At 38.6% G+C, this 20,738-nt stretch overlaps 2 protein-coding genes and 1 long non-coding RNA gene across 3 annotated transcripts in view; all 3 read right to left on the reverse strand.

Annotated features, from left to right (window-relative positions):
- usp36 (ubiquitin specific peptidase 36) overlaps nt 1-15,911 on the reverse strand; it is a 136,562-nt gene extending 120,651 nt beyond the window's left edge. Inside the window, exon 1 of the mRNA XM_065249936.2 lies at nt 15,768-15,911. The gene's annotated coding sequence lies outside the window, so the exon portion shown is untranslated. The remainder of the gene's footprint in view (nt 1-15,767) is intronic.
- LOC135761077 (E3 SUMO-protein ligase ZBED1-like) lies at nt 762-3,288 on the reverse strand. The gene is made up of 2 exons (XM_065275164.1): nt 3,086-3,288; nt 762-2,409 (listed from the first exon to the last, which is right to left on the reverse strand). The coding sequence occupies exons 1-2, from the start codon at nt 3,286-3,288 to the stop codon at nt 762-764; spliced, it is 1,851 nt and encodes a 616-aa protein (XP_065131236.1).
- Nucleotides 15,912-18,423: 2,512 nt separating the features above from the next.
- LOC135770117 (uncharacterized) lies at nt 18,424-20,058 on the reverse strand. Its single transcript, XR_010542554.2, has 2 exons — nt 19,789-20,058; nt 18,424-19,328 (listed from the first exon to the last, which is right to left on the reverse strand). It is a non-coding gene; the product is annotated as an uncharacterized lncRNA (long non-coding RNA).
- Nucleotides 20,059-20,738: the final 680 nt, after the last annotated feature.

A 20,738-nucleotide genomic window follows, 5' to 3' on the forward strand; every position in this document is an offset into this window, starting at 1 on the left:
CGAGCGTGCACGCGCGCCACACGGCCGAAATGGTCCGTCAAATGTCTGGAGGATAGCCAGTTGATTAGGGCTGCAGCTATCGATTCTTTTTGTAATCGATTAATCTAGCACTTGATCGATCGATTAATCGGATAATTTTTTGTGTGTGTGTGTTTTAAACAACCAAAACAAATAATGCATAATGAAAATGATGTGGCTGTAAATTGATCAAGCATTTGGCTTTTATTTCTAAAAAAAAAAAAACAGGCATTGATTCCACCTTCAACATTTGGCTCCAAAACTAAGCCTATTTATTGCCATTTTAACCCATTTAGTCTTTATAAGTGCCAGTGCCAACAATAATAATAACAATACAGTTAAGTCAACTTACTGTAAAACATGTATAACATGTAAAACTATGAATGAACACAAACTTAAATAGTAAAGGCCATTGGCCTTAGTTTTGTCTTCTTAATACAACATTACAAAAAAAAGGATTGCATCTTCTGCAAATTACCCACCTGAGAACAAAAATAAATGAATATAAAATATCAAGCCAAACAGGTGCACAATGTAAACAATTTATAAAAAAATAAATGTAAAAAACAATTAGAAATAACAATCACAGTTTTTCAGCTGTAATCTCAAAACAAACATCAAAATGTAGTGTGACGTGTGTGTGTGTGTGTGTGTGTGTGTGTGTGTGTGTGTGTGTGTGTGTGTGTGTGTGTGTGTGTGTGTGTGTGTGTGTGTGTGTGTGAGAGAGAGAGAGATTTCAGATTTTACAACAGCTTATAGTTGCAATGGAGAAATGTCAACATATCCACATGCTCAGCACTTAGGCTTGCCCTACGTTTTGAGGCAATGTTCCCAGCAGCAGAGAACAAGCGCTCTGAAGGTGTTGATGTTGCTGGGATCCCCAAGAAAGCCTTTGCCAGCTGTGCCAAGCTTGGATATCTTTCTTGATTTTTTCTCCACCATGGCAGTGGATTATCCTTTTTGGAAATAGGCTGTTCACCAAAATACTCCAAGACCTCCCTCTGCACTGCTCTGTTAATCTGCTCATCCTCATCCTCTCCTTCATCCTCATCCTCTGATGATGATCCCAGAATACTTTTCTGATGTGATCTACCTGTAGTGTGTGTAGCTGATGTGGTGGCAGTGGCTTCCTCTACCCTTACATGTGTCTGTTTTGAGTCCTTTCTGGCAGCTAGTGCCATTGATTGAATAGTAGTTTGGACCTTCAACACCTCTTCCACAGGCAAGAACTTCAGTTTTCTAAACCTGGGGTCCAAAGCAGCAGCAAGAAGGACAGGGTTGGGAGAATCAGGTAGAAATTCATACAGCCCTTGCCACCTCTCTGTGATCTGCTGTGCAGCAGAAGCCTGGAATGCCTTCACTGGTGCGGTTTCGGGTTCTGCAGCCAGTGTGGACTTTTTAAGGTTTTGGACCAGCTGTGGAAGAGCAGAGAGGGTGACATACTGTTCTCCACTAAGAAACTCTGTAGCTCCTTCAAATGGCCCAAGGACCTGTGTCAACTCCTCACTGATGTGCCACTGCTCTGGCTTTAGATCCAGGTAGTGGTGTTTACCTCTTGGATTGACTGCTGGATCGGAGAGAGCTGCAGTCACAGGCCATCGCTGTTCTAGGAGTCTTGATAACATGTGATACGTACTGTTCCACCGGGTACTGACATCCTGTATCAACATGAGTGATGGATTTCCCATCTGCTGTTGTTTTTCTTTAAGCTTAGTGCAGGCCAGTTCACTCTTCTTGAAGTGTTCCACTAAGCACCTAGCAGAACCCACACAACTAGCAATTGTTTTGTTTTTGAGTGTGCTCTGCACAACTAAATTTAAAGTATGCCCTGCACATCTCACAGAAGCCCACACATGCCTCTCTCTAAGAATTCTTGCTGCTGCCACCACATTGGCCCCATTGTCATGGACAACTGCCTTTACCTTTACAAGTGGAATCTCAAATTTGGCAGTTGTCTCCTCTAGCCAGTCTGCAATGTTGGCTGCAGTGTGTCTCTCTTCTAAGGGCATTGTGGTTAAAGAGAGGGACTTCATCTCCCAATCTTCCCCTAAGAAGTGGCATGTCACCCCCAGGTAGGCCTCTGTTGCCACACTGGTCCAAATGTCTGTTGTCAAAGCAACATAGTCTGTTTGCTTTAGGACAGCTTTTAATTTTTCTGTGATGTCTCTGTGTTTCTTCTCCATCAGTTGTGTGAAATATGTTCTTGATGGCAGGTTGTATTTAGGATTAAAAGTTGAGATCATGTCTCTAAATCCCTTGTCTTCCACCATGGACAGTGGTCTCATATCGGTCACAAGCATGTTCAAAATGCTCTCTGTAAAAATCGCTGCCTCTTGAACGGTGCATGACTGAGCTGGACGAACAAAGTTGTCCATACTCATTTGTGATGTGCTGAGAGGGAGAAAAAGAGGAAAAGCAATTTAATAAAGAAAATTATGCATGACCATTCAAAAACATGTCTGGGGTTCTAACTATACAAAGCTTAACGTTAATGCAAATGGGTGAAGTGTCCCTTTAACAAATAATACATCATTTCTGGGGTGAGCCTTTTTGCTATGGTAACCTAGCAACCTGTGTGTGTATGCGTGCCATGCGTGAGAAAGGGTGACACCCCAGTCAGACCAGTTTCTTCATTGCAGTTTGGTACGGTAGAAATACATACAATCATTTTCACACTGCATTTGGCTTGCATTACTTGCATTGCTGTGCATTTTACGTAAAGCATCCATTCGAAAAATCGCGTCATAACATCACTTCCCGGTGTATACAGTGAATGAATGCTGAAATTATTGTTGCGTGGCTATATAAAAGTTTTAGCATATGTGATGCATTGCCGCGATATGTCTGATTGGCGCGTGAGAGACGAGGTTGCATGCTTGTGTGTTTGTGTGTGAGAAGGGGTTATTTTTTAGGCTATACTCTCTTGCAATTGAACGTGAATACGTTTACTACTTAAAAACATCAAAGCTAAACATCATATCTAGTCAAACCGCATCACGACATCGCTACAAATACATTATAGGATTAAAATCAGCAAACATCAATGTATAAGCTTAGACTACATTACCTTGTTTCAGCAACGCTTGGTGAAACAGCATGAAGCGGATGCTTTCGGTTCAGATGCTGGATCATTGAAGTTGTGCTGCTGTGGAATGCCAGGTCGACTTTGCAGTAGACACATTGCACCTTGTTCTCTTCTTTTTTAAGAGTGTAATGATCCCAAACTTTAGACATTCTCTGCCGTTTATTTTTATCTTTACCCTCCGCCATCGCGCCAACCGCATTCAAAATGTATCACGCGCTATGGTGTGCTTCCGCAACATTGAACAACGGTCTGTGCGAATCAGATTCCTGCACGTATAGTGCGCGTCATATGAATTTAACGAGGCTTCGAGGCGGAGTTTTTGCCTCGAGAAATTTTTTGAATCGAGTAAATCGAGTAACTCGATGAATCGTTTCAGCCCTACAGTTGATAAAACATCTGTCCGTGAGAACTGTAAGTGGACTTATGTTTTGGGTTTATTTAAGCCTGCTTTTGTATTAGTCTATAGTTCTTGCAAATTTAAAGTAAGTTAGCTGGTGATTTTTGTTGTTTGAGCAACCTGCTAGCTAGGTTGCACGTTCCAATTGATTTGATATAAGTTGTTAAGCGCTCTTGCTCATGTTATTTTTAGTGCATTATTTACATGCTACAGTAGTTACACTCCTTTAAGATAATGTAATTAATAGGGGGAAATAATCAGTCAGTGTTTCCCATACGTTGATTTATTCGTGGCGCACCGCCACAGAATCAGCGCTGGCCGCCACAAACAGATTTTTCATGATCCCCATTTTACATTTATATTTTACTATTTAAAAACGTCTTAATTCATTGTTGCAAGCACCCAGCGCGCCCTCCCTTTCTATGTTGCATGCAGCGCGCCCCTCTCTCTCTCTCTCTCTCACACATGAGCGTGAAAAGGTGGCAGTGTTTCAATGTCCGTTCCTCCGTATACTTGCTTTTTCGCGTAAACGTCAACAGTCACAGATTTTACTGACAGAGAAGACGGCGATGACTTGACGAAAGGTTAGCATTAGTGTTTCCCACACACACCCGTTCTCTCCCTCTCTTTAATGCGATATGCCTGTGCACATGTTTTGTGGTAACTTTGTGTTACTGTGTATTCTCTCATATTTCTGAATTTGCACCCAATTGTCTGCGCTATACGCAACAATAAAACTCGCATTTAAATGAAAAGGGGCTCATAACAAGACATTGATGAGAAGAGCAACAGCAGTAAGACTTCAATGTAAATGTATGGCGATTTATATACCAGCTGTAAACATACACGTACGTTTCGTAATTTCCTGTTATTTTGCGGGTTTCTTTCAAATATAAAAGCGCTTAAGCATTTACTTGTATTCTAGGCGAAAAAAACAAGTCAGTGGCAAGTCAGTTCCTGAATAACACGACACAAACTTTAAAAAGTCAAATTCACTTCTCAGAGGCACAGAACTGTTCCTGAAACTGACGTTCTCCCCAAACTGAAATTCAACACAGTGTTTCGAGTTTTTCTCGTCTGTGTCATGTTGATATCAAGAAGCAACGTGCACATGACGACGAGAGAGGTGACCTGCTGCGCAATCGAGTTACCCCTCCCACTTCTGAATGTTTAACTGAGATTTCTAATCCCGTCCGAATTGACCATCAATATTACAGACGTCCTGTGGTAAAATTACATTACGCCATCTACAACCGTAAAACTAATCCCATCCGAATAGGGCTATAGTCTGCTCATTTTATGTCTGACAACAGAACTGATAATATGTAAATAATAGCAATCAGTTGTTTTAAAATGCAATATAACGTGACAGATCAAAGAGTAGAAGTGAAACATATTTCAGGTGCCAACACTCGATCAAACCGGATCAAACGCAAAGACGTGATGACGTCACATATATGCTAATTAGAGTGTGACGTCATCACCGCCACAAGTCTCTCAAAATCCTGTGGGAAACACTGATCAGTTTTTACAAACTTCGCGCCATCATCATTCGCCAGACGTTCTACAACATCTGCTTCAGTTTGTTTTATTAACCCTTTAGTTTCACTTAATCACGCAGCTAAGGTATCTGTTTAAAACAGGAGTGGGGAACCCTGGGTCCTAGAGGGCCACTGTCCTGCAGAGTTTAGTTCCAACCATAACCAAACACACCTGAAATCATTTCCAAGTAATCCTGAAGACTTGAATTAGATTTTTCAGGTGTGTTTAATTAGGGTTGGAACTAAACTCGGCAGGACAGTGGCCCTCCAGGATCAGGGTTCCCCACCCCTGGTTTAAAACATTTAATTCATTAATATAGGGCCCTATAAAATCCGTTTAATTTTATCCCAAATTCAGTTTTATTTTTTCATAAGTTCCGTTTTGTCCGTTTTAATTTTTGCAAATTCCGTTTTGTCCGTTTTAATATTTGGCAAATTTTTTTTTACCCTTTACTGTTATTTACTGTTATTTTAGTCATAAAAAGAGTGTGCCTTTAATGTTAAGGATTAAAATGATATAACAGATGGCTCAGAGTCAGATTGAGGCCATTTGGCGTCTGGATCGTAACAGCCCTAAAATTGTGATCATTAGATAACCCTGTCTCCTTTTGTGACAATCGTCGAGATCTCGATCACCTATCAAGGTTGTTAAAAGGGCGACAATTAAGGAAGTTCAAAGGAATTCCCCCATAGAAACCTAAGAGCCGATCGAATGACAATTGCCAGAGACACAGCAGAGAGCACAGACTATAGGTCTCTGATGAAACCACGTTTAAAGATTACAATGAGCTGTTTAAATGTATATATATTTTATATCGCTTTACTGCATGATGGTGTATATATGATGTAACTGTGTTAACACTTTAGTTAGATTTTGTTCACTGTAGCATAGTTCATATCTTAGGTATGCTTTGCTATGTCATTGCTATGTATCATATAACCATAAGCCGCATCAATGTCATTTAATATCGATTTGAAGAGTTATGGAAACAAACTTTTATCATTATGCAATTACGCAAATGTGATGTCTGAAAGAACAAAGGCTTGTTTCCCGCGGGATCGAACACTTCGCACATTGGTCATTCACCTAAAATGGGTTGGGCGCGTGAAAGGTCAAAACGGCCTATCGCCCAAGCCATAACCGCTCAGTAGCTCAGTTCGCTCAGTCTCTCGGTTACTCAGGTAACCCGTCAGCGCAGTTTGGAAACTCGCTGAGACTCACCCAGAGTCCCTCGGATTCATCAGCTTTTCTCTGAGCCCTGTCCTACTCTTCGGGACAGTAATTTCCTGGCTTTGCGCTAGTTCGGAAAACCAAGCGGACCAACCCGCCCTACGAAACAACTTAACGGACTCTTTCATCTTACGAACACACCTGGATTCCCTCTCTCTCTCTCCCTGCTCGCACCGCGCACATCAGAAACTTCGCACTACATCACAAAGAGCCAAATGCAAGTATTAACCTCGTTTTACTCGCTGCTGTTTAAGCTTTACCCCTTATAAAAAAAAAATGAAGGCTATCCTTAGAGATTTTCCGATGGTTTGTGCAGATGTTAAGTAATAGTGCTATTGCCAATCTTTTACTCTCTCTCTAGCTTTTTCAATCTTTTCTTTCTGATCTATGTTTTATGTTATTGTATGCGTGTTAACACTTAACACAGTGGAGTCAGAATATCATGGCTCTGACCCCCAACGCATGTGGAGCAATCTACGCTACATCACAGACTACAAAGGAAGGAAAAGCAGTGGTGTGTCTTTGTCTGCCTCTTTACCAGATGAGCTCAATACATTCTATGCTCGTTTTGAGGCAGACAACACATTTTCTGCTGTGAAAATACCTGCCAACACTGACACCTGCCCCTTAGTTCTTACCACACGAGGCGAGTAAGGCCTTCAAGAGAGTCAACGGCCGCAAAGCTCCAGGTCCAGATGCCGTGTCGTGAGGGCCTGTGCTATCCATTTAGCAGATGTCTTCACCAACATCTTCAACCTTTCCTTGAGACTTACAGTGATCCCTACATGCTTCAAGCAAACCACCATCATCTCTGTTCCTAAGAAAACAACTGTCTCCTGTCTGAACGACTACCGTCCTGTATCACTGACATCAGTCATCATGAAGTGCTTCGAAAGGTTAGTCAAATCCCACATTTGCTCCTTCCTGCCTGACACCTTGGACCCATTACAATTTGCTTACCGCTCTAATAGATCCACTGATGATGACGCCATTTCAATGGCCATACACCCTGCACTAGAACACTTGGAGGGAAGAGACACCTATGTGCGGATGCTGTTTGTTGATTACAGCTCTGCATTCAATACAATCATCCCTACCAAACTTATAGCCAAATTGAGAAATCTGGGTCTTAATAGTCACTTATGTAATTGGGTCCTGGACTTCCTGACCGGTAGACCCCAGGTGGTCAGAATTGGCAATCACACATCCTTCTCACTTATACTCAGCACTGGTGCCCCACAGGGATGTGTTCTTAGTCCTCTCTTGTACTCCCTGTTCACTTATGACTGCTCTGCTAAGCATAGCTCCAACACCATCATCAAATTTGCTGACAATACAACTATCCTAGGACTCATCACCAATGGCGATGAGACATCCTATAGAGATGAGGTTAATGCACTCACAGAATGGTGTGCTGATAACAATCTCTCTCTAAACGTCAGCAAGACCAAGGAGATGATTGTGGACTACAGGAAGTCACAGAGAGAGGGTCACGTTCCCATTTACATCAATGGAGAGATAGTAGAGACAATTAAGAGCTACAAGTTCCTTGGCATTAACATCTCTGAGGATCTTTCCTGGAGCATACACTCAAGAGGCCATAGTGAGAACAGCTCGCCAGCGTCTCTACTTCCTGCGAAGACTGAAGAGGTTTGGCATCTCCTCTAACATCATGTCAAACTTCTATCGCTGCACTATAGAGAGTATTCTGACCAGCTGCATCACGGTATGGTACGGCAACTGCTCTTCCTTGGACCGCAAAGCTCTTCAGCGAGTGGTGAGTACAGCAGAGCTCATCATTGGACATAAACTCCCAGCCTTACATGACATCTATCAAACTCGCTGCTTGAGAAAGGCTGGCAGCATCATCAAGGACCACACTCACCCTGCTCATTATCTGTTTGCCACACTACCATCTGGCAGACGTTTCCGATCTATCCGTTCACGGACAACCAGATTTAAGAACAGCTTCTATCTTCAAACCATAAGACTACTTAATAATCATCTGACCTTCATCAAAAAAAAAAAAAAAAAAAAAACGGAATTCATGTTGCTCTTATGTTTACTTTCACTGTACACGCACTGCACTTTTTTAATATTCTTTTATGTTACTCTGTGACACTCTATAATGACTTTTGGACATTGCTCTACTTAGGAATGCATCTAAATGTGTGCTGCTCTAAGTTTATTTATTGTATCTGCACTGCCACTTTAATTTTCCTCCATGTAGCTCTATGTCTTTCTGTCTATGGGCACTGTAGTCACACAAAAATTCAGTGCTCTTCATGTACGTCTAGGTCTTATGTCTTGTTTTTTGTCACTGTATGTCTGAGCCTCGTCACAAGCATTTCAATGCCTAGTTTTCCCTGTGTTAACTATGCAAATGACAAAAAAATGCCTCTTGACTCTTGTGTGCATGTTTAGTTAGTCGTTGTGTGTACTTCGTTTTGTAGTTAATAAACCGTTTTTGCATTTTCACAATTGAATTGTTTCTGTGTTCAATGCTCATGAAATTAAAGTCACTATTTCTGCCTTTTGATCCAGCTACAAGCTGTGAGTAGCACTGTATATCAGTGAGAAGGTTAATTTTAAAGGCCATAAAATTAACATTTCTTAGACATTAATATACGATTATGGATATATGTCTTCGGTGGACGAACATATTAATTAATTGTTATTATTAATTATTAATAAAGTTGTGCTTTCAGAAGTGCCTTAAACACATAGGTCCAGCAGAATGCGATCCATATTTTAAACACAATCGCTTGAAATGCATAACTTTACAAACATACACAGGATTATTACTTACTGATCTGACTTCAGACAGCATGATCGCGCAGCTCTCTGCATGTGCGAGCGAAAGAGAGCGCGGTCTTGATGCAGATGATTATATTTTAAACGTGAGGGATAGTTTGCCTCAGCTCGCTTGAAATGCATAAAAATGAACAAATGCATGAGGATTTGTGTTCGGACTTCAGACAGATGTGATAACGTCTGCACGTGAGAGAGGTGCAGTGAGAGAAAGGGGGATGAGAGTGTGCATGTATCTTTTCGCTCCCAGTCAACGGAATCTTGACAAAACTTACTAAATAACAGTTCCCCGGTCACATAACAGTCATGTGGGAACTGCTCGCAACTGAGGGCTTTGCGTAGAGTCATGGAGAGCCGCTTCGCCATGGTTTCAGTGTTTTGGAAAAGGTCTGAAATGACCGGAGGGGGTGTGTCGCCCAAATTTGCTTCCCCCGGTCTGCATTTCCCCCAGACATACGTTGTTCCCCCACACAAAGAAAGAATTTTATTCAAAATATGCGAAATTCCGCGAAAATCCGCATTAACGCTAGATTCCATGTTAATTAGCCAATTCCGCAATTCAGTCCGCGATTCCGGAAATTATAGGGCCCTATTAATAATCTAGTATGTGTTCATTTTCGGTCATAGTTTCTTCAAAATTAAGTTTTATTTGAGTTTTTTAAATAAAAATCTCTCTATATCTCTCTATTAGAGGTCTTCTCTGGTCCAAACAAATGAACCCGACCCGAAATGACCCGAATCACTTATACCCGAGAACCTGACGTGCATAATTTTTTTTTAAGAAAGACCCGACCCAAGACAAACCCGAGAAAATTAGACCAGAGTCCGACCCCGAACTAGTGGTAATTTTTTTTTACCCGACTAGACCCGAATGTAAACGGCACTGACGTGTGCATTCTGCAGATCCACACGAAGCAGACAGACAGAAAGAAACTCTGGTGGGCCCTCAAACAATTTGGCGACCTGCTCCATTCGTTTTACTTTGTTATCTGACAAAGACACCAGGGTAACCGCTAAAATGTACATTTAAAATGTCTGTCTGACCGATAATGAACCTATCGCCAGCCACACAATGTCGCAAGCTCTCTTGGCAAACAGATGAGAGGTTTGAAAAGGACATTGACGCACACACGCGAGAGAGTTCTGGTCTTCTCGGGTCCATTTAGCAAAAACACATTAATTTTAAATTACCGAGACCCGATGCCGCTTTTATTGTACCCGACCCGTGTCCAAGGCACATGTGAAACTTTTAGACCCGAACCTGATCAGGTCTCCCTGATTTTCGGATCTAAGTGTATCCGTGAAGACCTCTAATCTCTAGATCTAAAACTTTATTACAGGCTCTAGACCCAACAACAAAACACACAACATAACAGAAGGAATAGATACATAAACACATAAAAACATACTTTGATTTATGAGAGTCTTAACAGGCACCCACACAAATTTTTTTCACAAATATGTTGATATCTGACCGAGCTGCACCAGGGGCTTGTGAGCATCATTATAATACAGTAGTGAGACTCATCAAGTCAGGATATGAACTTAAGCATTACGTTCATCAAGAGAGCCTGTAAAGTGCTTAGCCCTGAGTCACAAAAGAGCTTACTTGCACTACTACTCCAGGGCGTTTTTTCAACAGTATCCTCAGGCAGTCATTATATGCCACCTGAAGTATGCGCATGGTCTCCTTTTTGTAGTTGACCCACAATGGGGCTGCATACATAGGGGTGCAGTATGCATGAAAACTAATTCACTTTCACATCATCAGAACAGTGATGGAATGTCCGGACTTACATGTTTGCTTGAACATACAAAATTCGTCTTTGCCTATAAGGGTTGTGCTGATGGACAATATCATCGTCCATCGTGATGGTTGACTGACATTATGATGGATAGACACCATCGTGATGCCACGCCCCCACCCCGCTGCGAGTCGACATACAAAAACTATAGTTAACCTAAAATTTTGCAGGAATTGCTCTATAAATTAAATTGAAAATATAACTAATGCATTTATGCTATTTTAAATACTGTAGTCAATGCCTGAGACGTGAAGTGTGTTAGTCTGTGAAAATATCCTGTCAGGCATTTGATATTGACATTTCTAGAATCTTGTCTTTTTACATGTTGTACATTTAACTTTAAATATTTAATTTTGTACAAGAAAACAGCCCATATTAATAATTTATTAGTAGCCTATTGTAGTGTCTTGGGAGATTGTGCTCATTGTTACATGCTATGTTAGCTATGTGGCTATACTGCACTGACGCGGCAGTTTAAGATATAAAACCCATAATTCAGCGAACCCCAAGAACAAGAAAACGGGAACAATACTCCGACCGAAACGTGGGATTTACATACACAGACCATGTTTAAATTTCGATGTTTCTGGCCATAAATACCAACTTGTTCACTTTGTCTAGTTTTAATAAACTGCGGATTGAAGTGCTGGCTGCTCCCCGCAGTGTTGAAGACCCGCTCTGACGGAGTACTGGTGGCACACATGCAGATATTTACGTGCAACCTATTGGAAAGTGCTGAGGAGTCATTGGGTTAGTAAAATAACGTAATTTTAGCTTTTAAATGCCAGCTTACAGAGGATAAAGGAATTTGGCCCAACATCCACGCTTCCTGCTTTGGCATTCCGATAATAGTGTGGTAAATAACGTCCAGTTTCTTGCAAAAACTGATTGATTTGCTTCACAAGATGTCAATATGTCACACAGAGTTACGGGGGATTACTTTTGTATTGGATATATAAGCTTTAGCTCTAAAAATGGCGGATCGGTTGACTTGCATGACGGAGCACTGGGGTTTCTGCAAATATCTTCTTTATTGTTCTACTGATGAAGAAAACATATTGGATTGTGTAAGTGTTAGTAAATAAACTTGATTTTGAAAGTATGCTACCGTTTTATTACAGTTTGTTGAACTTTGTTCATTTATTTTCGTTGTTTATTTAAATGGCCTACCCTTTACGTTGTCAGTAATTACTGTGCTGCTAATTTCTGATACGGGAATGTTTGTTTGTTAGAAAAATGTTAGGCTACCTTAGGGCTGCACGATTAATCGTATTTTTATCATGATAACGATATGCGTGCCCCACGATTAATTAATGACAATCGTCGCGATTAATGTGCAAAGACCAAACGCAAAGCAGACGGTCTAGAATCAAGCAATGTGTTTGTTATGGGCAGAGTCAGAGTAAACGTTACGAGTCTTGTGCAAACTGTGCTCCTGTTCCGTACAAGCGTGAAATATCAAGAGTTTCAAAAGATGAAGACACAAGCCGCAATCATAAAAAAATCCCCGACATCCACGACACAGACAACAATAACAAATCGCGTATCATGCAAGTTAGCCAAGGATATGTGTCCAATAAGCACCGTGAGCAGCAAGGGGTTTAAAAAAATTATTGCCACATAAAAGGCATATCATAGGCATTTTTTTATTCAAATTTTTTTTGTTTTTATTTCAGTTTAATTCTAATTTGATATAAATATATATTAGAGCCCTGCATTTCAGCATTTTACGCCCCTCGGTTGGGTTTCGGACCAATTTTAACATCACAGGCATCTGGATTTTTAGGCTTATCCACCTTTTTATATTTTAATTTAATTAAAAGAAACGTTGAGACATTGATAAATTGTAAAAGATATACATTTAACATATCGCACGAGTCCACTACGCACATTTACAATGCACCTGTTGCAACCATGTTTAGAGTCTATGCCAGCGGCAGAACATTCAGCACATCGGGGAATATGGAGAACTGAATTAAAACCTTAAATACTGCGCATACTTTATAAAAGACTGATGCATAGCGAATGTGTAGGGTAAGGCAACCTGCATGTTTATTTCGTTTCATGTTTATTTCGTTTTGTTTTGATTCATTATTTTTCTGCACCCCACCGCGACTGCGAGCAACAGAGCAGCCTCCCTCCGCTTTTTTAAAAATAGTGTGTTAATAATAAACATTTAAACTAACATTGTTATATGCTGAAAATATATATTTTATATAGATGTTATTGTAGGCAAGTAAAGTGTTGATATGAGAGGCTCATTTGATCAAACAAGTCGTCAACATGACGTTAGCTGTCGGCCGCTAACCGCTTGGCCATTATCAAAAAACCTTAATTTAACAAACAAAAAAGGCTCTAAAATAAATAAAAGATAATATATAATATAAGATTTTATAATTTTGACAGTTAAAACTAAACTGCTTTAATTGCTGCAATAGTAGTACAGCAAGGAATCTGTGTAAGGAGTTATTTTTGTTATTTCTGCGGATTTCTTTTGCAAAATCTATGTGGAATTTTGCAGAATTATTTTAAATGTTTTAAAAAGATCTAAGAGATTGGGAGCTGTGGATATTACAAAACAATAAAATATTTTATAATATAGGCCTATAAAATGTATATAATATTTTATACATGGCTGTAAAGTGTAATAAAAATACTGAAGTAAATAAAAGTTCTTCACTAAAAGAATGATCGTATTTTTAATCGTGATCAAAAGTTTGAGCAAAACAATCGTGATCATCATTTTTCCTGTAATCGTGCAGCCCTACTGTGTATGTTTGTAAAGTTATATGCATTTCAAGCGATTGTGTATAAAATATGGATCGCGTTCCGCTGGACCGATGTGTTTAAGGCACTTCTGAAGCCACCACTGCTTTGACACCTTGTTGTAGCCTCCTGCAACAACACTAAACAATGCATTGAATTGAGTTGTGTGTGTGCACGAGCGCGCGTGTGCATGTGTATGTGCGGGTGTAAATGCATCTTTTATAGTCATTAAGTAATCCTGTTATCCAGTTTTTCCCCAAATCATTAACATTTTAATCATTAACATTAAAGGCACACTCATTTTATGACTAAAATAATAACAGTAAAGGGTAAAAAATATAATTGCCAAAAATTAAACCGATAAAACGGAATTTGCAAAAATTAAAACGGAGAAAACGGAATTTGGGAAAAAATAAAACGGAATTTGGGAAAAAATAGGGCCCTACGTCCGTGTATATGCGCCTGTGAACAGCATACGCGTGATGACCTTGCAACTTAAAGCTCTACTGTGTACTTTATTGAGTTAATTCTTAACAAAAACCCATGTTTTCTTTCAAAAGTATGTGCTCATTCATGTGTAATTACTTCCCACCCACTAATCAAAGTATTCTCGTAAGTGTAGAATCTGCTATTTAAAATGCATACCGTCGAAGCGCTCTCTGGCTGAATCCATGTTGTGCCTCCATCTTTGAAATACATTCGCCGACGAGGGACATTCCTGAAATTCAAGCTCCGCCTTTCGCGCTTTCACTCTACACTCACGCTGGCCGATAGCTGAAGCCTCCGGAGGTTGCATGTGTAGGCGGTATACGTCATCAAGACAGTCTTATTTCAGAATATTAACAATTATAAAGCTGACAATTATTCTTAGTTAATTGTAAATTGATGTAATATGCGTATGACTTGCGAATGTAATGCTCAGTTGATTTAAATAAACCAGGCTTGATGACGTATCCAGCCTGTGACCTGTCTGGGAAACTACCCCTATATGACAAAGTAAGTGTTTTGGTTAATGCCATTAATGTTTATTTTTTTTATCAGTGTATACCACTGTTCAACTAAATGAATATAACATGGCCAAGATTAATGCAAATTTATATATTGATTTAATAGATTTTTTGAAGAAAAAACTTGGATGGATTTATTGTATTTTGTGGAAACATTTATTCGTTTTTATAATAAATCTTTCAAAATCAAGTTATGGATTTGAATTTTTTTATGTTTTATAACCTAAAGATGCTATGTGAAAGTTTGTAGCTAACAGAAAATAGTGTTTTTCACCTCGTCACTTTCTTGGTATAGAAAACATGTTTACCGAAATTAGTCAAAATGGATTTATTGCGTTTTGGAACCAAACTCTTCATATATAACTTTTTATCATAACGTTCTCAATCCTCAATGTATTTTTACAATCCAGGTATCTTCTGTAAATGGGAATGTTTGCTCTGTCTAGCCATGTGATAATTGTTTTGCTTTGGTGTTTTTGAAAATTTTGTCATCATACCTACATTATTTGGCACCTTTAATACAGACTAAGAGTTGTATTGTCATGAGATATAGGGAGGTCCTGTGTGTGTTTTTTTTTAAAGATATGTCAACTTTCACCATTGCGCAAAGATTTTAAACACAGACACATACTGTCTGATGATTTCATTTAAAGAAACTCACAAAACACTTGCGATGCATCACTAACACAAGTCATTTTCAACAAAATTACGATGATGGGTTACGTATCAACACTACACAAACACGCGCATGATTAAATTCACATAGAGACAGCTGGACACGAGCTAAGAGCTGCGTTAGCATCTTCATTAGCTTTCACCACTGATCTCTGTAAGTCATACACTGCTAATAAAGTCAATGCTTGCGGCACGTCTTCTCGATGTTTACTGGACGTTTACTGATTGATGTTTGCTGGATGTTCGCGGCTGAAACGCGACGTTTCCTGACAGAAGCCTCCTCAAAATGCTAGCGTGGCGTTCATACTGCTGCAATGTGCTCGCGAGCCTTCATGTGCTCGCGAGCCTTCAGCACACATTTTCTGAGCGATTTACTTAAAAACGCCACTCACTGACCGTGAAGCACTGTGAATACAACATAACATACATACCCATTCGACAATGATCGCTGATCGTTTGTTCTAGATTGATATTAAGACTATATTCCACTGCGAAGCCGTCATTTTGTTACGAACTCTTCTCCATGCTGCATTATAAAAGGGTGTGTACATCTGTGATTGACACCTTAAAACGCCCAATCAATGTACAGCACGTCTATGACGAAACACTTCAGTCATATCCCGAACCTCGAATCAGAGGACAGAAGTCGATCGCCGTTAACCTGTAACAAGCTTCCATACTGTACAGGCTTGTTCGACTTCATGCGGCGCCGCAAGAATCGACAGCCGGATGACGTCAAAGTTCCGCGAGAGCAATTTAAAAGCAGACTCCTCCGTATGATTTCGCAAATCGCTCTCGCGGTACTTTGACGTCATAGGTTTGTCGATTCTTGCGGTGCCGCATGAAGTCGAACACGCTTAATCTCTTTCTGAATGTTAATGCTTATGGAATTATCTATCTATAAAAGCAAAAGGAATGTAAAGGTTTTTATTTGTCTTTCGTTCTTTCTTTCTTGTTCTTTTTAATTACAAAGCACATACCACACTCAAGATTGACCCAAAGTGCTTTAATAAAACTACACTCAAGACATACCAAAAAACAATACAATACTGACATTAGCCAACTGAAAGCTATTGATAGGTGATTTTAAGCGCTACTTAAAACTTTGTAAAGAAGATGCAGTTGTGACAGATATTTGTACACTGTAAAAAAATGCTGATTTTTTTGTCAAATTAACATATTTTTATGTTACTTTAAATCGACAAATTAAGTTAAACAATTTTTACATGTTTTAGATGTTATGTCAACTTATTATCACATGTCAAAAATTTAAATATTAGGTTGACCTGATATGAAAATCAGTGAAGGTTTTCCCCATAGATTAGGAGCAGTAACAGGCTCGATCACCCCTGCAATGGACGTGTCCTCAGAACAGTGAGGAGGTCACAAGATCTCAAACACCTACTATAGGAAGATTATGGTGCTTTTGAAATATAATGAGGACATGATTTGTAGTGTTTAAAAACAAGTATTTTAAATGTAAAGATAAGTCTAGGTAAATTTAGTGAGATGAGGATGGGCGTGATCAAATCTACCTCTGCATCTCAACACAGCAGCACTCTGAACCATCTTAAATCAGAGACATGCCATTGAGTTCATTCATAATCTGAATGAATAATAATCTGTTCAAAAAGTTTTAATGAAAGAAATATCTTAGGTTTATCCTATAGACCAATTTCGTGTTTGCAAACAGAGATGACGTTTATTTGTGGGCGGAGCCAAACTGGTTGCAGAAAGTGACTGCTCCGCAGTAGGGTTGTGAAGTGTTTTAGCATTAAACCGTGATTTTTATGGATCCGGTGTTCTGTCGAAGTCTGATTCCTTTATGTTTCCCTTTAGTGCAATGTTTCTTATAGCGTTTTAATCACATCACGTTTTTTTTTTAGATAGATAAAAAGTTTAAATGGCTTGGCTACTGATATGCATGTATGTAATGTATATGTATTGTTCTTTTTTGCTAAATCAAATATTTTACAGTCTGAATCGCTAAAGTACATGTAAAAGCAATACTATCATGTATTATATATAATAGCGTTTATTAAATATTTCATAATTTTCCTGTTTTCTATTATTTCTTCCTTAATAAATTATAATTGTAACATGATAAAAACGCTATAAGAAACACATGGAGGGAACAGACTTCGACAGAACACCGGACATCTTCTCTACTTATTTTCTATTCTAATTATTAAAAGATTTCCAGATGATTTCCTTGCTCCATTCTGTCCGTTTAAGGGCTTATTGTAATCATAAACACCTATGTTTATCTTCAAATGATGTCTTTGACGATGGTATTCTATAAAAATGAAAGCCATCTTTTTTAGCATTCTTATTCTGACACTTAACAGCACACCAGGACATTTTCCAGTGAGTTATCTTGCTCTTTTCACTCGTGTCTAATTCATTTCCACTGTTTTTCTGCAACCGCATTGCGCGCGCAGCTTGCAGTGACGTAACTGTGACGTCTACTCTAAATTGGTCTATTCACCTTATTCCGCCACGCCCCTTTTTAATTCTTCGCTCTTCCGCATTTTGTCAACCGACTTCCGCTGCTAATATGGCACAGTGCATTGGGTGGTTACTTTGGTGGTTAGAAGATTGTTTGTAGTTCACTATAACTTTAGTGAAATGACAAATATCGCTACTGCTGTAAATGTTTTAAATTAGGAGCACGGTTAAAACTTCATACGACGATTGGATAGTCTTATATTGTCCCATCAATCGTCTCGTGGTTAGACGATATGAAGCGGCCGCGACAAGTAACCTGGCATATTTAATTACCTCGTCCTGTCAGGAGTTGATGGAGCAGCATTGAAAATTATTAAAAGTATGTCTACCAATATTTACACAGTGATTTCGTCTTTTTTTATAGCAAATGTGCACCTTAGCCAGTCCAATAACTATTTCGTTTTTATGTGGTACCATGATAGAATTCATTTGCAAACTTGCCAACACTTATTCCTTCAAATCATGAGACTAAAATCCTTTTAAGTGGAATCTCTAAAGCTCACATATGGTTTAAGAAATTCCTTACAGATAATAACTGATCACACTGTAAAGGTTTATATAACTGCATGGCAGGATACATCTGATCACATAGTAAATGTTTAATATAACTGCATGACAGGTAACATCTGATCACATTGTAAAGATTTAATATAAATGCACAACATGATCACATTGTAAAGATTTAATATAAATGCACAACATCTGATCACATTGTAAAGGTTTAATATAAATGCACAACATCTGATCACATTGTAAATGTTTAATATAAATGCACAACATCTGATCACACTGTAAATGTTTAATATCACTGCATGACATCTGATCACATATGAAGGTTTAATGTAACTTTACAACCGGTAAAGCAAGACCACCCTGCAATAAATTAAGACACAGCTTTATCGGAGTCATCAGGAGCTGATCCCAAGCGTATATCTGGAAGCTGTTGGTGTATGTACTGGTAAAGTGCTTGGCGACTGTGTAATGGATGCAATATCAACCCTGTGTAAAGCTGAACCAAAGATGGTTGTTTCTCAGCAGAGATATGTACATTTGTGCCAGCTCAACACATTGAAGCAGTTTCTCGGACAGGGTTTACAGGACTAGGCCTTAATTATATTAGGACATTTTAGTTTTTACAAACAAATCCTACAAAAAAACAAGACTGGTGCGCATCTTGTGACAAAACAATGGCACTAATACTGTATATGTTGAGGTATGTCAGTAAAAGGTGTTTTTAAATTATTGTAGCTCAAATATGCATTTTAGCCTGGGACCAGGATAAGCCCTGTCCGGGAAACCGCACCATTGTTTTCCCATATCAGATGTAGGTTGCTTCAGGTTGAGTTATGTTTGTGATTTTAAAGTGTAGTTGTGGTCAGAGACGGATAGATGCTCCCATTGTGTTTCTGCATCACAGTTTAGGAACATGTTGATTGTATCATCATCCTCACAGTTGTCCACTGCATCACTAAACATCAATGCATCTGTGAAAACAATATAACCATAAACATTTTTATGTTAGTATTTAAAATAAACTTGCATCATGAGAATTAATATATAAATGGCACCCATACTTAAACAGAACAGTGTGTAAGATAGAGATGCATTAAAAAGAGACAGAAACATTATACACACAACCTTTAACTTCAGTGTTAAATAATACGTTGTTTAATATGTCATTATCAATATCTGAATGAGAAATGAACTGACATTCTAGCATCTGAAATCTCAGTAACTTGTAGGAATCACGTGGGCTACTGTAAGAATGCAATACTATAATATCTCGTTGTACTATCGTAAATATAAAAATATAGGTGGACAATTAAACCATTCAAATAGTTGCATTTTATAAACTAACATTACTGATCTTAAGTGTATTTGTAGAACGGACATCACAAATATAACTTTAGGCGAACGAGCACAAAGTTAGCTAAGATAGCTTACCTGAAACTGGCCACCTTTTCAACACCAGGCGTGGTTTAAAGTTACCGGAACATCGTAGTCGAACCATTACTTGGGATAAGGGTGTTCCTCAGTTGGCTTAAAATTGGTAAGAAAGAAACATAAAGGCGCTCGAGTGAGCTTTTTAAGCTTAACACGTCGCCTTCAGTCACTGCCTCAGCTGCTCATCGTCTATGCGGCCGGAAGAACGTTGACAAAATGAGCGAAATGGCGCCGCCCTTGTTGTCGTGAAAAATAAGGTGAATATGTCATAAATGAAAAGCTCAATTTGACCACAACACTGATTTGCTTCTCAAAACACAGGCTGCATTTAAAAAGAACATCAAGAAATTTCAAAATTTCATGCACAGAGCAACTTAATTGAAATGATGGCCAAAATGGGTCCATGGTCCTTGTAAAACAAAACAGAACCATTAGAATGAAATGTTTTGTTGTCATTTACCACAAGGAAATTTAGTTAGTCATGTTTGTAATTTATTTAAACAAGCCAACAGTGGTCCTAAAAATCTTTGTTTTTATGCTGCAATGAAAAGTATAACTGTGTATCATCAACAAAGATAGCACTTATAGGCAACATACAGTATACAAAGAAAATTAAACTGGAGCAAGAATAGATCCCTGTGGTACTCCACATGAATTCAGTAATACTCTAAACAGCCACTAGAGAATGCAATAACCATAGCTTATATACCATACCATTATATATATATATATATATATATATATATATATATATATATATATATATATATATATTATATGTAGTTTGAGACCACTGGACTATATGGTCATACATACATATACATACAAATATATAATATATATATATAATAAATATATATAATAAATATATATATATATATATATATATATATATATATGTATGTATACGTATATATATATATATGTATACGTATATATATATATGTATA

The sequence above is a fragment of the Paramisgurnus dabryanus genome, chromosome 3 (genome assembly GCF_030506205.2).
Source record: "Paramisgurnus dabryanus chromosome 3, PD_genome_1.1, whole genome shotgun sequence".
Lineage (NCBI taxonomy): Eukaryota > Metazoa > Chordata > Actinopteri > Cypriniformes > Cobitidae > Paramisgurnus > Paramisgurnus dabryanus.

What these genes read in the sequence shown, in the direction of transcription:
- LOC135761077 (XM_065275164.1), bottom strand. Translation starts at nt 3,288, where the DNA reads ATGGCGGAGGGTAAAGATAAAAATAAACGGCAGAGAATGTCTAAAGTT. An exon ending in CCAAGCGTTGCTGAAACAAG is followed by an intron (nt 2,410 to 3,085) that starts GTAATGTAGTCT and finishes TCTCCCTCTCAG; the next exon opens with CACATCACAAATGAGTATGG.